This window comes from Nasonia vitripennis, chromosome 5, assembly GCF_009193385.2.
Source record: "Nasonia vitripennis strain AsymCx chromosome 5, Nvit_psr_1.1, whole genome shotgun sequence".
NCBI classification, from domain to species: Eukaryota; Metazoa; Arthropoda; class Insecta; order Hymenoptera; family Pteromalidae; genus Nasonia; species Nasonia vitripennis.
This window is the reverse complement of record NC_045761.1, coordinates 11,624,417-11,639,091: the sequence shown is the minus strand read 5'-3', so window position 1 is coordinate 11,639,091 and position 14,675 is coordinate 11,624,417. Positions and strand designations below refer to the sequence as shown.

At 44.0% G+C, this 14,675-nt stretch overlaps 3 protein-coding genes across 7 annotated transcripts; 2 read left to right on the top strand and 1 right to left on the bottom strand.

Moving 5' to 3' along the window:
- Positions 1–38: 38 nt before the first annotated feature.
- LOC100124216 (STE20-related kinase adapter protein alpha) lies at positions 39–2,126 on the top strand. Its single transcript, XM_001608072.4, has 5 exons — positions 39–517; positions 598–952; positions 1,032–1,393; positions 1,466–1,708; positions 1,782–2,126. Exons 1-5 carry the CDS (start codon positions 472–474, stop codon positions 1,859–1,861), a joined length of 1,086 nt encoding a protein of 361 aa, XP_001608122.1. The 5' UTR covers positions 39–471; the 3' UTR covers positions 1,862–2,126.
- Positions 2,127–2,243: 117 nt separating this feature from the next.
- LOC100124215 (GPI transamidase component PIG-T) lies at positions 2,244–4,943 on the top strand. The gene is made up of 9 exons (XM_008217697.2): positions 2,244–2,417; positions 2,494–2,733; positions 2,818–2,995; positions 3,072–3,303; positions 3,372–3,539; positions 3,612–3,909; positions 3,986–4,138; positions 4,213–4,459; positions 4,607–4,943. Exons 2-9 carry the CDS (start codon positions 2,556–2,558, stop codon positions 4,860–4,862), a joined length of 1,710 nt encoding a protein of 569 aa, XP_008215919.1. The 5' UTR covers positions 2,244–2,417; positions 2,494–2,555; the 3' UTR covers positions 4,863–4,943.
- LOC100124214 (neprilysin-4) lies at positions 4,489–14,467 on the bottom strand. Of its 5 annotated transcripts, XM_016986577.2 has the most exons (17): positions 14,215–14,467; positions 11,835–12,000; positions 10,529–10,690; positions 10,473–10,498; positions 10,091–10,227; positions 9,673–9,788; positions 8,374–8,617; positions 8,065–8,149; positions 7,751–7,996; positions 7,470–7,672; positions 6,991–7,382; positions 6,701–6,923; positions 6,212–6,388; positions 5,887–6,049; positions 5,601–5,810; positions 5,405–5,511; positions 4,489–5,335 (listed from the first exon to the last, which is right to left on the bottom strand). In XM_016986577.2, the coding sequence occupies exons 1-17, from the start codon at positions 14,339–14,341 to the stop codon at positions 5,060–5,062; spliced, it is 3,060 nt and encodes a 1,019-aa protein (XP_016842066.1). In that variant the 5' UTR covers positions 14,342–14,467; the 3' UTR covers positions 4,489–5,059. The 5 variants fall into 5 exon arrangements, with proteins under 5 accessions (XP_016842066.1, XP_008215920.1, XP_016842071.1 ...); XM_008217698.3 differs by having other exon boundaries at positions 10,473–10,690; positions 14,215–14,466; XM_016986582.3 differs by lacking the exon at positions 14,215–14,467 and adding an exon at positions 13,889–14,049 and having other exon boundaries at positions 10,473–10,690.
- Positions 14,468–14,675: the final 208 nt, after the last annotated feature.

Here is a 14,675-nt window from a genome sequence, read left to right as displayed (position 1 = left end):
AAAATAATTTATTTTATTGTTACCTATACTTATTCAACGGCAGATGTTATCGCGCTTTCGTAAAGTGCGCGCTTGCGTTTACATTATTTTTAAATTCAGAGGTTATGTTAGTTTGAAAGAGAAGTTTTGTTTTCATTCGGTTTTACAAAATGTTATGTCTCATGTTCTACTTATTGAAATTTTCTTTCGACGCAATGATTGAAGTTATAAAATCCTAATGGCTTGTTCTGTGAAAAAAAAAACAAAATTTTATATTTAGTTTGATTGTTATTTCTTTAAACTTTAATGGTAATATTATGAGGTTATGATTTAGTAAATAAAAGCTATTTTGATTACAAAATAATACAAATTTTTTGATAAGATAAAACATTATGCATTTTAAGACTGAACATGTCCGCAAAATTTATATCTATTAAATATAAAAATATTGAAATTTTGTTGTGATTTTTGGCAAAATCCATTGTTGTCAAGATGTACGACAGTAATCTGAATAGTTACAGTAGTGGAATGGCATTGGGTAAGTAAATCAAACCTACTATTTTATAAATTATAAATAATTCATAAACATTGCTTGTAAAGCTTGATGCGTTCTTATAGGTGTTTCCAGTAGTGGAGCTGGAATTGTACAGTTGGCTTTACACAAAACAACTAATACTTATGTAGTTATTAAAAAGTACTTCATTGATGATAAAGACTCTGAGGATTATAGTCTTATTCAACAAGAAATAGTCACAACAAGGCACTTACAACATCCAAATGTTCTTCCTTACCTCAATGCTTTTGTATCAGGGCATGATATTTATGTTATTTCACCTCTTATGGCTTATGGCTCGTGTAGCAATTTAATTAAGGAACATTTCAACGAAGGATTCCCAGAGCTTGCTATTGCATTTATTATAAAGGATGTTTTACAAGGTCTTGATTATATACACAAGAAAGGGTTTATTCATAGGTAGAAGCACAAATTATATTTTTAGTAATTTATCAAAATTGAAATAACTATTTTTAATCAAACTCAAATATTTATTTAGGGCATTGAGAGCTAGTCACATACTCATTTCTGGTAGTGGTCAAGCCTGCATCTGTGGTATGCGATATTCTTGTGAGATGTTTAAAAGTGGCAAATGGCAACGTACTATTTTTGACTTTCCAAAGTCAAGCATAAATAATCTCAAGTGGTTGAGTCCAGAGTTACTTCAACAAGACCTTCGGGGTTACAATGAAAAATCTGACATCTATAGTCTTGGAATAACTATTTGTGAGTTAGCTAATGGAGTAGTACCTTATGCTGATGTGCAGGACACATTGATGTTGACTGAAAAAGTTAGGGGTTGTACTCCTAACATTATTGATAGATCTACATATCCACTTGATATGATGGATGTTAAGCAATGTAATTATTACAACATTGGCATTACTTGAAACTAAATCAACTTAAATTATAAACTATGACATTTTTTTGCAGCTGAAGAAAAAGTTAACAACGAAAATCCTACACAAAATACAGAAGTTATGTCAACGCGTAAATTTTCAGAACCGTTCCATGCCATTGCTGAGCTCTGTCTTGAATGTGACCCAAGCAATCGACCTGGAATTAATCAACTCTTAGCTCATTCATTCTTTAAACAGTGTAGAAAAGCCAACACAACACTTCTTAATCTTCTCAAGGATATAAAACCTTTAAATGAACGTTTTAAGGAAACTTTAGGTAAAAAACTAGATAAATACATAAGAAACTATATCTACAAATGCCAAGTAACAGCTTTTTTTTGTTTATTCAGGAGACCAGTCTGCGGAAATGGCTACAGAACTGGGAAATCTTGATCTCGAAAGTTGTCAGTGGGATTTTGAAAACACTTGAAAAACAGTATTTGCTTTATAAGGAACTATTAAAAAAAAGCACAAAGCGCTCAAAAGTATAAAGTGGTTAATTGTTATTTGATTTTTTAGCATAGATTTTGTTTTTTTTCTGTAATTGTTGAGTTAGTAATTAATAAAATGCAAGTTTATTGGGCTATTTTCTCAATTTTGTAAATAAGAATATGCTGATGATATTCTATATGTGATTGAATGCGTCATATTGATGGAATTAAAATAAAGTTAATGAATATTGATACCGATCAAAAGTGCATTTTTTACAATCGACTTATTTTGCATCTAATTTTATATTGAATTCTATAATTTTATAGTTATTGAAATTTAAAATAAGCCACGCCTATTTTCAATATGGCGTTTCCCAAGTGCGAATTTAACCTAAAAATTTGACGGCCACTGGCTCCGGCATCGGTCGAGTTTATTTGCTTTGATTAGTAAGTTGATTCGTGTCTGCTGACGCTGACATTCTAAACGTAAATATTAATTGTAAATACAGCGGAGAAAATGAAAACTGCAAGTGTTTTGTTGTTATGACTTAATTGGTAAGCGAGTGCATTAAAAAGAAAGCTCATAATATCTATTAGTAACGCGTTTAACATGTTTTACTCTATTGTTAAGGTGGATTAGTCATTGTATTGTAAAAAACTTCATGGTTTTAATGCCCAGTTATCAGGTGAAAAATGGTTCGTTTTCACAAAATTTTGTTGACTCTGGCATTTCTTAGTTTATTTTCCATTGCCTTGGCGCAGAGTGATACGTATGATGAAGAGCTAATGTTAAAACCTTTACCTAATGGCTACGTTTATGCCTATTTTCAATTCACAACATTATGGGCTGCTCCTAACACTGCTGAAACCTGTGAGTAATAGAAAATCGTCTGCTTTTACCATTTTGTAATAAATTAATAGTATATACTGGCATATTTCTATTCTTTTAATACAGTTAAGCACACTCACTTATTTCCTCGAGGATTAGCAGAGATTATTGGCAGACATTCCGTGGAAGAGTTACACATAACATTGACAGAAGGTCTGTGGAACTATGAAAAGTATGGATATCCATTTTATAGCGCTGGGCCTGGAGCAGAAATATCTGCATGGTTTAGTAGAAACGTGTCAGAGTATGTATCTTGTCAAATTTTCACATAAGGTACAAATTTGATCCTTCACAGTAAACCTTTTAATAAAACTTTTTAGTGTGGATCAAGAATGGAAAGGATTGACAAATGCACTTTCTGGATTGTTGTGTGCTTCATTAAACTTTGTTAATCCTGCTAACAGTTTGTCTCCAGAGTTCAGTTTTAGGCCTACTGGTGTTGTATCAGAAATACCACAATCTAGTCATTTGCGCTACTCGGCATTACCTCGAGAGACTGCTTGTACAGAGAATTTAACGCCATTTAAAAAGCTTTTACCCTGTGATTCAAGAGTATGTATAATTTTTCTTCTGCCTTATGTTTGATTTTATTGTATTGTAAGAAAATGTTCATCTTTTAGAAAGGACTTGCAACATTATTAAATTCGGCATACATTCACAACACAAACTATCATTCTATCGGTATTCATTTCCGTTCAGTCTGTCGCGATGCAGAATGCATGAAACTATCTCTGGAACTCAAGCAAACAGTTTCTTTGGTCTATGATACAGTGACGTTCGATACTGAGGTAAAAACAGAGATGCAATGGTGTATTCAAAACTAGATTTATTGTTGGTTTTAATATTGTCAACGTTATTAGGATTGGTCGACTCGTAAATTGTTCGGCATTGGATTGCGAGGTGCTTGTCCTCTTGCCACTTTGAGCAACGTCTACGTCGATTTGACCAACAACGGTACCACCCGCGTGTTCAAGCTTGCGCCAGAACCATCGGTAACGTCTCTGAGTTTCAGAGGTGGACAGGAAAATAAATACGCTATATACGATGTGAGATCGAAAACGACCGAGGCAGCGCTAAGTATAGCTACGGTCCACGCTGTACAAAAGTCTTCCGGTATTAACTACCCGTCAATTCTATACGCGAATAGATACATAATTGGTAAATACTCATATTATTTATATTTTAGTCAGCTTATTTGAAATGTTTAGAAATTCAATTTTTTATTTTACCCTAGGATATGGACAGGAGAAAGGATCGTTGGTGACAAAGCTCTACAATAATCATTGGCAGCCACTGGACATTATACTACTGGAAAACGTACCCTGGTATCTTCCGCTCTACTTACATTCCATGAGGATAACTCGCGACGGAGAGGAGATCCAACCATGTAAGTGGACACTGCCGAATGATTTATCCCATGCGCTGCATTGAGCTTTTAGTTCAAGCTATTTTTCAATTCAGTGGCTCAACGATACATTCCGGGGAAGGAGAGAAAGCAGCCGTACTACCTGGAACTCGTGCTGCGGCTACCGCCTCGCTCAGTGACCAGGTTCTCCGTCGACATTGACTACATGTTTCTAAAGTGGCAGGAGTATCCGCCGGATGCGAATCACGGCTTTTATATGGGACCCGCAATTATAACCGCCTCGCTTCCTATCGCTAGGAACTATACGGCTCTACCTCAGGACGGTCACACGATAACTTCCATGTGAGTAATGGCACTCGAACAAGCAACAGTTTTACTTATAAAATGATTTTATTTCATCATTCAAGTTTCTTAACATTCTTAACTGATACACATAACTATTTACGGCGAAGAAAATGCAATTAATGATAAAGAATCGTTCTATCTTAGATTCAACGCGACGCGAGAGGGCTACTTGGTGCAGTTACGCACGGAGACACTGCTGATAAGTCTGCCGACGCCGGACTTTAGCATGCCGTACAACGTGATCTGCTTGGCCTGTACCGCTGTCGCTCTGGCCTTTGGACCGCTCCACAATATCTCCACGAAGAGGCTCGTGCTCAAGCGCATCGAGAAGCAGGGCTATCTGAATTCCTTTATGTCCAAGGCGCGACGTTTAATAGGCCTCAAGGAAAAGACTGCCTAATTCGGTGCTCGTGTCTTGCTTTTTCAATTAATGTTCGATTAAGCTTTAGCAATAAGGATAATAAATGAGAAAAGTTTGTAACTGTGGTGCGTCGTTATTTGCGCGTCTCGTGAAAAACACTTTTGTTTCTCATTTGATTGAGAAACAACTGACGCGGAAATTCACTATCGGCTTGTAGATTAACAGAGAGTCGTTAATCACCATACGAGGCACTTCTTCTCGGGGTTCATAGGACTACCAAGTGGGCAGTTGAAGACCTTGGCAAACTCTTCGAAGTTGGAAAGAGTACCGATGACTCGGTACCTGCCCGGCGAGTGAATGGCCGTCTTGAGGCTGTTCTTCATGGCTTCGGGTCGCATCGCTCCGCACCAGACTTGCGCGAAGTTCAGGAAGAACAGCTGTCGGCCATTCGCCTCCATGCCTGGCAGAGACTCTTTGGTGCCCTCGTTTTGCGATAGCCATTTCTCGTAAGCCTGCGCGATTGACAAGTATATACATTTTTATTTTTTATTTTCTTTTTTATTTTGTAGTGTCAAACTTACCCTAAAGGCTTGCTTTATGCCACCGTTGTCAGCGATGTTCTCACCCTGTGTATTTACCCCGTCTACCGACATCTCGACTTCCTTGACAGTGAACCTGCCGTATTGGTCTGTGGATAAATGAAAGTAAGAGTGGTAAGTACTTCTGGATTGATCAAATCACTATAGTAAATGCTTCACGAAAGCTAGCTTCACTAACCGACGAGACACGATGCCCTTCTATCAAATTCCTGGATAGCGTTTCCGCTCCACCAGCGGTGCAGGTTGCCGTCCTTGTCGAAGAGCCTGCCCTTGTTATCGAAGCCGTGGGTGATCTCATGACCGATGACCACACCGATACCCCCGTAATTGAGACTGCGGGGAAAGTAGCGGTGGTAGAACGGCGGCTGCAGTATGCCAGCAGGAAACACTATCGAACGCGATTAATTTATTTTATGCCCAAGTATTTGAAAAGTGATCGCGCGTAATCGAATCTCACGACTCACTTATTTGATTTTTGTTGCGATTGTAGTAGGCGTTGACGATAGCCGGAGCAGCTGTCCACAAGGTCTTGTTGACCGGTTGGCCGAGCCTATCCTGCTCGATCATGGTCAAGTGTCGGAGAATGTTGAGGGTATTCTCGAAATACTTGTTCGGGTCGATCACCACCTGCGGGAGAAATCGGTAACCTGTTCGTCGGTTATACGTCGCTTAAGATGTAATTTAACTTTGACGAATATTTTCTCATCAACGCGAAATAACTAATTGAGATTTTCGTAGAAAAACTCGTGCATCGTACATGTAATCATACGTATTAAAAAAGACTCTTACGTCTCTGTAACGCTCGTCGAGCTCGCGACCACGTAGGATGAAATCGGGGTAGCCGATGCGTAACTGCATGGCCTCGACCTTCTCGCTGGCGACGAGCTTGGTCTGCGGGTCCAGCCAACTGGACTGGTTCAGCAGTTCACGAAACGCTCGCTGAATTTCGTGCGTCATGTACAGCGTCTGAGTGAAAGACCGTAACATTCTATTAATTATAGGTATAATCACTGCGTATACATCGATTCGTTAGATTGCGATTAGTATGATCTGGAAATAAGCGCAGGTTTGAGTTTTATTAGACACAGAATTAATGTGATAGCTAATTTTCAGAAGGTCGTCCTTCATTGCGAATGAAGAATAGTAAACGGCAAGCATTACTAATGACAGTGTACAACGATCCATTGTTCGTCGAGTAGTACAAACGGAAATCGGTCAGACCACGAGTAGGCAATCCGCGAAAGCGATGATATTACGTCAATGGATGTAGCGCATTACGTCGTTTTTACTCTTCTCGTCGAAGTACTTCCTCACGAAAATCGAGCCAACAGCCATTCCCATGTTCGCGTTCACCTGCACCACGCAGTTCTTCCATCTCGGAGGTGACTTCTCCCTGCCGAAGAGGATGTAGTAGAACGTTTGCTTGGCTTCCTGAAACCGGTCGTCCAGGTTGTTCACTCGATGCCGGACGAAACGCCAGAGCAGATAGTTTGCCACTGTTCTGAAAACAGGATTCGAACGTCAATTATTTCGAAGGCGATGCCACAATGCGTTTTTGGCATTCTCACCTGGGCGAAGTGTGAGACAGAAGCTGCACAAGGTCTTGGAAGTACTTGGTGGCAAAGACGACCACCGGCTCGGAAAGATCGACTCGACGCGCGAGTACTATGCTCAGATATCGATGCCAATCGATCAGGGGTATCATCTGGCGCAGCTCTCGCAACGTCATCCGCTTGTACAAATCCGAGATGTTGTGCCTCTCGTTGGAAGATATCGTGATGTTGGCCAGTCGTATTTCGAACTGGATAAGCTCTTCGGCTTGGATACTCGCGCTTTTTACAGACGCGCCGAGCAGAGAAGCTATGGTTATCAGGTAGTTCTTGTAGGCCATCAAATAAATCGCGTTCGCCGGCTGGAGAAAGTAATCCTTCGTCGGTAGTCCAAGCGTCGTTTGATCGAACTTTAATGACGAGAACAATTTTTTTACTTTTAGAGAGGAACGAAGCAGGACAACTGCAGGGAGACAAAGAGATAAGAGGAAGCGAACCTGTATGACGTACTCCTCGCTGTTCTTGATATCGGGACCAACCCACTCGGCGATGAGGATGTCGTTGTTGTAGAGCCTGAGCCGAGCCATGAGGCGGATCCAGTCGAAGCGATCGGCGTTCCAGTCCCGACGAAGAATCGGCCACCCGCCCAGCGAGTCAAGAAGCTCGAGTAAGGGACGCTCCGATCGACGCTCCAAGATCTCTAGGCCGCCCACCAAGACGCCATTAGTGTCTGTGAGTTGGATTCTTCCGCTGCGTTAGCTTATCGTATAATACTTACCGTAGTTCATGCAGCTGCGGAACAGATTCTTCGCCTTGACGATGGCCTCGTTGCTGTCGTCGGGCTCGGGCTCCTCGAGCAGCTGCTTCAACACAAAGGCCAGAGACTCCCGGAGCGTTTCGAACGTATCGAAGCCCGTCTTGTCGTCTGGTATGGGATTGTACTTGCCCCAGTTGCCGCAGGCGTATTGATAAAAGTCCTGGCAGGGCTCGGCCGTTCTGTCCATGTACTTCAGCATCATTTTGGCTGCGAATGGAAAAGCACCGCCAGTTTTTACCTCCGCTATCAAGGCTTATAACCATCCGGGACTGTACCTTGGGCTTTGCGAATGAACTCTTCGTTCCAGTTGCCTTTCCAAAAGGCCCGAAAGTTCGACTCGTCGTCTTCCTTGCTGTAGGACTGCAACGAGAAGAGAAACACTCGCTTAAACAAACGTCCCATCGACCCACACGGAGAAGAGTACGAGACTTCAAACGGAAGCAGTCTCAGAGCGAATTCAAAACCTAAAAAGCCCTCGCTTTCAACCCCGCCGCGCACTCTTTCTCTCTCGAGAGTCGCGCACACAGATTGGCAGAAATTTCCATCTCCCCCTTATATAAAGAAGTATATCTACGTTTTTATACCAGTGACTCGTCGTCGTGCTCGCGAAGAGCCTCGTCAAAGGGCGACTGACGCAAAGCCTCGTTGTGATCGTCCTCCTCCTCTGATGTCTCATCATCCTCTACGTCGGCGTCCTCGTCATCGTCGTCGTCGTCGTCCTCGGGATCCACTTCTTCGTCGTCTTCTTCGAAAGACGAGGAGGAGGAGGAGGACGAGGCGTCCTCAGTATCGTCGCAGTCCTCGCATCTACCTTCGGCCAAGGCCGACCTGTTACGAGTTGAAAATACTCGGTTATACGTCGCGCGAGTTGGAATTTGTTTCATTTTGTTGGGCCGGCTTTTTCGAAAAAACTTCGCATTCAAAAGATTTGAAAGAGAAATACAAAGCTTTAGAAGTCTTCGCGTGAAAAGCGTAACGCAAGCAAATGTAAAAAAAGAAAAAATTGAGTAAAGCTAATCGATTTCGAGTAAACCTGGGGCGTGTCACTGTATCGCATCAACGCACGCGGCGTGCAATAAGTGCAACTACTGTATGTACATATTATTTGTTCCGGCGGCCTCCGAATCGGTCTGTGTATCTTCGATCGCAAACAAGCCGAAATATCGTCGATGATGCAAGTTATATGCGTGCATGGGCAAACATCGCGCGAGAGTTAGGTATAACGAGCTGCATTCTACGATATCGATATAGCGCCAAATTTAGACGAGAGTTATATATCCATATCTCGATTTGTTTTTACTCAACTGTTCATTTACTTCAGATCCCTCGCTGCTATTTTAATCGCGAATATTCGAGGCGCGCGTTTTCGAAAAAACTGCAATATTATAGTCTGCGCATTTCAAAATACACGTGTACAAGTCGTATACGTATATCCAAAGGGGGTCTCGAAGGCGTATTGAATTCCTCAGACGAATTTCGAAGCCATTTGCTTGATGAAAACACGCGCCATGCGGAACTCATATACGTACCTATAGACTACATCGTTCTATACACAATATACACAAGAAGCATATCCGCAATCTAGAAAAGTGAAACGCCGCGATTATTTTTTCCCGTTTCTAAGCATTACTCCTGCTGCAGATTATCATAAATCCGCGCGCGAGACTATACTACCTCTCTCCGAAGAGCATCAGCCAAAATTAATCCTAAACGAAAAAGCCTATATGTGCGCGCGCGTGTGTAGATAGATATGAAAAGCTCGTCGTCGGCAAACAAGCGCGCAGGCGAAACTCGATTCAGCGCGAGACCCGGTTCTGCACAGCAGCAGTTTTTTTTCTCTCTCTTTTTTTCGTCGGACGTTCTACCGTGAGAAATTTACTTGCAGTTCCTGAAGCAGCTCGCTTTTAAAGGCTGCGGCTGAATGCGGCTTGCCGTCGTCGCTGCTCTGCCTTTTAGCCGCTTCGTTGATCGTCGTCCCCGGCGCTGATGTTCTCTGCACCTACGTGTACGCAGAGGATAGAGAGCGTTTGAAAAGCGGAATATTTGCAAGAGAGAGAGAGAGAGAGAGAGAGAGATGGCGACGATGATGAGATGAAAAGCTACGCGTGGTCTAGTTCTAGATTTTATCGGCGATGTTAGTTGCGCGGATTGTGCTGGGCAAATGGGGTTGAGTACTGCAGTCTGCGGGCGCGTTGTAACGAGGTGAAATTTTTGAAACGAGAAAGTGTCATGAATACACGAAATTGTAGATTTTTTTTCAAAGGTGATCGTTAAAAGTAAATTGGAACACAGTCCATATACCTGGCTCATATCTCTTTTATGTCGGCGGAGCGTTTGAGGCGGGATCAAAGATTCGGCGGGCAGGAAGCTCGTTTCCACGTCTGGATGTAAAAACCTGACGGATCCTTCAGAGGCTTCGATATCGCTTTGAATGGTCGCTGTGGAGGATCGTTACTTTCTTTTTTATTCTCGAATCGATGCGAGGCTTGCGCCGCAGGAATATACTCGTACGTATATTGATAGTACATACTTTTAAATTAAAAATCATACATATAAAAATATTTTAAAAAATTAACAAATTTCTTCATACTTTCCTTTTTAGCTGCAGCACAAAAGATAAACAGTTTATAAAATAGCGCATAAGGATTCTAATACAAAAAAAATAATCAAAATATGATCTCACTAAAGGATTGATCCCGTTGATCGTCGAGTCTCTGGGCGTTTGGCTGTTGATCGTCGGGTGCAGAAGTGGTCGGGTACTGCTGGCGCATCGACAATTTACCGACGACAGTGGACTTGGAGAGGGCGATGATGATGATCGTCACGGGCAGAATGACGGCCGGGATCAGCAGCATGAACCTTATTCGCGTGCGCCAAATGTCATTGCCGCCCATGCACCATCTGATGCAGCCGTTCGTTATTATTATAATCGTCATCACATCGCACTGAGTATATTGGCTTTATTACAGTAGAATATAGTCGATGCGCTACTTGGAATTCATGCGCTCGTCTGCAGAATGTTTTCAAATTTGCCGCCGGTGAAAAAAGCTCCGATCGGCGCGACATCGCGATTTAATTGTTGCAATAAATCTTAGTTAAACTGTTAATGAGGAGAATTGATAGGGAGATTAACGGCTCAGCCTTGAGCGGCTGTTTTCAGCTATTAATAACCGGCCGCGCGTATCGTAATGGGCGCTCGGTCGCGATTAATCGTGACATTGCCCTTTGAGAAGACGTGTATACACAGAACGTACGCATCAATAATCCTGCGTATCATCAGCGAGCAATTGCTCGTCGCGCCTCTGCATCACGACTTTCAATTGAATCGCGGGCATTACTCCCTTTTTTAAGCAAGCCGAGTTTTAATTGAGCTGTATTCGTTGACCCCTTCGCGGTGAAAAGCGTAATACAGTAGCTCTTTCACGATATCAATCGCGACGAGAGGTTTGCACAATGAAAATTTGAAATTCACTCGCCCGCCCAATCGATTCCCTTTGCCGGCATCAAAGGATCAAACGATCGGCCGCACGTCGTACAAATACGCCTTCAAAAGAATCGCAAGCACCCGATCTCTCCCCATTAAAAAGCCTTTCATCCGCGAAAACCACGAGCGCCTCGAAATTCGCGCTGCAGTAGCAGCATCGATCGGCCTCCTCCTCTCTCTCTCTCTCTCTCTCTCTCTCTCTCTCTCTCTCTCTCTCTCTCTTTTGCAAAACAAACGCGAGAGGACGATTCCGTGCTCGGCTCCATGCACTTAAAAGCTCGAGGCCTCAACCCCGCAGCTCTTGCTTTACACACGTACACGCGTACACACTATATACGGCACGCGTAAAAGGGTTCGGCCGGCGTATATATTATCCAACGGGAAGAAAGAGACTCGCGCAGCTTTTACCGTCGGCGGTGGCTTTGATCATGGCTGCCTTATATGTATAAGGCGAAAAAGTAGCGCGAACCAATTGACGCTTGTGCAAGTGTGTGTGTGTGTGTGAGAGGGTATTCCAGGGTAAGATCGGAGAATGTGTTTTGGGGGGTCAGGAGTACGTACTTGAGCCTGCCGGTGTCCTTGTTGACGGCGAGTCGACAGGATGGGCAGATACCGCCACCCCCGTCGTCGCTTATCTGACTCGCGGTCTCCACTGCCGAAGCTGCTGCTGTTGTTGTTGCTGAGCCTAGACCGAAACGCATCCTTCTCTTGGGCCGATGCTTCTTTGCTGCAAGGGTGAAAGATAGAGAGAGAGAGAGTTGTATCGAGAGCTTTTTTTATGGCAGGGGTGAGCGCAGTGGAGGGTTGCAGGATTTTGCTTGGTTTTGATGTGGTATTTTTTCCCCTTTTGTAAAATTTTACTTTACAGTGTTAAGAAGAGCTCACAATCAACAAGGCCGACATCAATAGGTTACACAACGTCCTAAATCGCAGCCCGAACGATTTTCGGAAATTAACGCATCACGACACAATGAGCGTTCTCTCAATACCTCGTCAGCAGCAGCAGCATCAGCATATCGGAACTCAACGTGCTACACGCCGGCGGTGAAGAGAAAAAGAGGAGAAAAAAAATAAACAATGGATCAATCAGGAAATGAAGCAATCTCTGGACGAGCGCGCACGCGAGTGCAAAGGTGCAATCCGCGCGCGTCACGAGCTGCGCGCTCAAATTGTACAATTTAGCGATTGAGTTAACGATGCGGGTCAAGTTGAAAATCATAAATCTCCCGCCGAGCTTACGCGCTCGCGTGCGCGAAAAAGGAGAAAAAGCTCGCTCGCCTTTGAGCCGCGAAATTCAAACTATGCGAAACTCTCTAGCGAGCCAATTAAAGAAATATTGCCGAGTGCGCCAGCCACTCTCCTACCTGTTGTTAATTAATCCCTCCGCTGTAAGGGCCGAGAAGTGTACTCGTGTCGTCTGTGCTGAATCCTCCGATGTGTACGGTGTAACGGTGAAGAAAAAAATATGCAACAACACACGCGCGCACTGAACCGAGAGCCGCAGACGTACACCAGGTATGCGCTAACTGGTGTACCTAGAGTGAAGTCGCAGTGGGTCCTCGAGAGCTTGGCCGGTTCGCGGCGACTGTCATATCTAGGACAGGTCTGAATGTCAATCTGGACGATTCGCGAATGGAGACACATCGAGTATACGCGGCGGTGTGTATGTGTGCACGATGGTGGGGGACCTACAGGCCCGCGGCGACTTGCTGGTGGGGCGGTCAGATCTGGGCAATTAATCTATTGTAAGTGAAGCGGCTATGTGCGCGCCGAGGAAGAGGAGTGGGTATTAGATTAGATTTGCCCGTCAAGGACTCGCCGCCGGCGAAGCTTCTTTATGAAGGTGATCACCGTATACGTACGCGCTTTATTGCAGGTATACGAAAATAGGCTGACTCTATGTGAATGGGCGGTCGCGACCAAGTACCCACTGGATAACACGCCCGATGGATTATTGTGTGTAGATGTAACGAGCTGCTCTCGGGTGTACAATTCCGTCGGTCCGATTTTTCAGGTCAGGCCGTATTGTTGCCTCGCTTGTTTGCACTGCACATCGTGCGTGTCGCTGTACGAACGTTGAATTCGTTAATAGCAATTAGATGCGCGCTGCGTATATGAGCGCATAATGCGCAGCAGTTACGATACGACAAAGGAATCGATGTTCACGAGCACGACTCTTCCCGACGACCTACTTGCTTTGGAAGAAGAGAATAGAGAAGAGACAGCCGAACCGAGTGTGTGCGGGCTAGATTCCCACGAGCGGCTCGAAAGCTCTCTACTGCAGTGTGTACAAGACGATGTGATGCGACGATGCGAAGAAGAACGAGACGCGAGAAAGATGAAGAGGAGAGGAAAAGAGCAGCTGCTGCAGGCACGCGCCGGTTCGCCAGTACAAAGAGGCTCGCGCGCCCTCGCACTTGCGGCTACTTACCAATCGACCTTAATTAGAGACAATTATCGCCCTGCTGGTTTATATGCCGCCGGAGAGTATAATGTGTGATGGATGGAAGGATATAGCGGGGATTGCAGAAGTGTCGCGATGATAGGTACGCTGAGAGCTTTTGGCTTAGCGCGACGAGCTTTGATATTGAGATGCCACGTGAGGCTCTACTTACTCTTTTCCCCAAACCGATTCACTATTTCAACGAAACTAATACTGTAACTTTCTTCACTTATGGCAGAAGCACATTACTCTCATAGTTCAATGATCACAAAGGCCAATTGTCCGCAGCGAATCATCGCAAACAACGCAACAACCGCCGCGACAATTCAATGAGAAGCTTCGACGTTTCTCTCGCATAGCAAAACTTGCGAAATACTCGGTCAAAGTTCGCCAGATAGCGACCTTATCATCGCTCGTGTGCTAATTGCAACTTTTGAAGTCACAACGTTAACCGACGCTAACCGAACCCAAAAGTGAGAAAAAATCTGGCAAACAAACCTCGCTTCCCGCGAACAGCCTCGAAGAACCTCCAGTTCGAGCTGTCGTAATCACTGGGCATGTATCCGAGCCCACGCTGCTCGACGTAATCTACGCCCGATGAGATAACGACGTTCGGCAGATCCATCGCTGTACATATGCGCTTTCGCGGCTGTCTCTATTTGCTCGGGCTATGGCTTCGCCCTACAAACACCGGACTTTCTTTATTTTTTATCGCTCGACGCGGCGGTCGTCGCATTTTTTTGGATTTTTTCTCTTCTGCTATTGTGGCGCGCGTTGTTATGTTGGTATAGGTTGGTTTCGGTGCTCTCCCTCTCTCTCTCTCTCTCTCTCTCTCTATTTGCAAGGAGGAGAGGAAATTGGGCGGATTGCAAACAAGTGAATTCAGAGGAATGTTTAATAGAGCGCGAAAAACGCGGGAGAGCTTTGTTCTCCGTGGCTCGTTTTAAATCGAGCTTCAA

What these genes read in the sequence shown, in the direction of transcription:
- LOC100124216 (XM_001608072.4), top strand. Translation starts at nt 472, where the DNA reads ATGTACGACAGTAATCTGAATAGTTACAGTAGTGGAATGGCATTGG. An exon ending in TATGATGGATGTTAAGCAAT is followed by an intron (nt 1,394 to 1,465) that starts GTAATTATTACA and finishes ATTTTTTTGCAG; the next exon opens with CTGAAGAAAAAGTTAACAAC. An exon ending in ACGTTTTAAGGAAACTTTAG is followed by an intron (nt 1,709 to 1,781) that starts GTAAAAAACTAG and finishes TTGTTTATTCAG; the next exon opens with GAGACCAGTCTGCGGAAATG.
- LOC100124214 (XM_008217698.3), bottom strand. Translation starts at nt 14,341, where the DNA reads ATGGATCTGCCGAACGTCGTTATCTCATCGGGCGTAGATTACGTCGAG. An exon ending in AGCACGACGACGAGTCACTG is followed by an intron (nt 8,150 to 8,373) that starts GTATAAAAACGT and finishes TTCTCGTTGCAG; the next exon opens with TCCTACAGCAAGGAAGACGA. An exon ending in TCGCAACAAAAATCAAATAA is followed by an intron (nt 5,811 to 5,886) that starts GTGAGTCGTGAG and finishes CGCGTTCGATAG; the next exon opens with TGTTTCCTGCTGGCATACTG.
- LOC100124215 (XM_008217697.2), top strand. Translation starts at nt 2,556, where the DNA reads ATGGTTCGTTTTCACAAAATTTTGTTGACTCTGGCATTTCTTAGTTTA. An exon ending in TTTAGTAGAAACGTGTCAGA is followed by an intron (nt 2,996 to 3,071) that starts GTATGTATCTTG and finishes AAAACTTTTTAG; the next exon opens with TGTGGATCAAGAATGGAAAG. An exon ending in GGTCACACGATAACTTCCAT is followed by an intron (nt 4,460 to 4,606) that starts GTGAGTAATGGC and finishes GTTCTATCTTAG; the next exon opens with ATTCAACGCGACGCGAGAGG.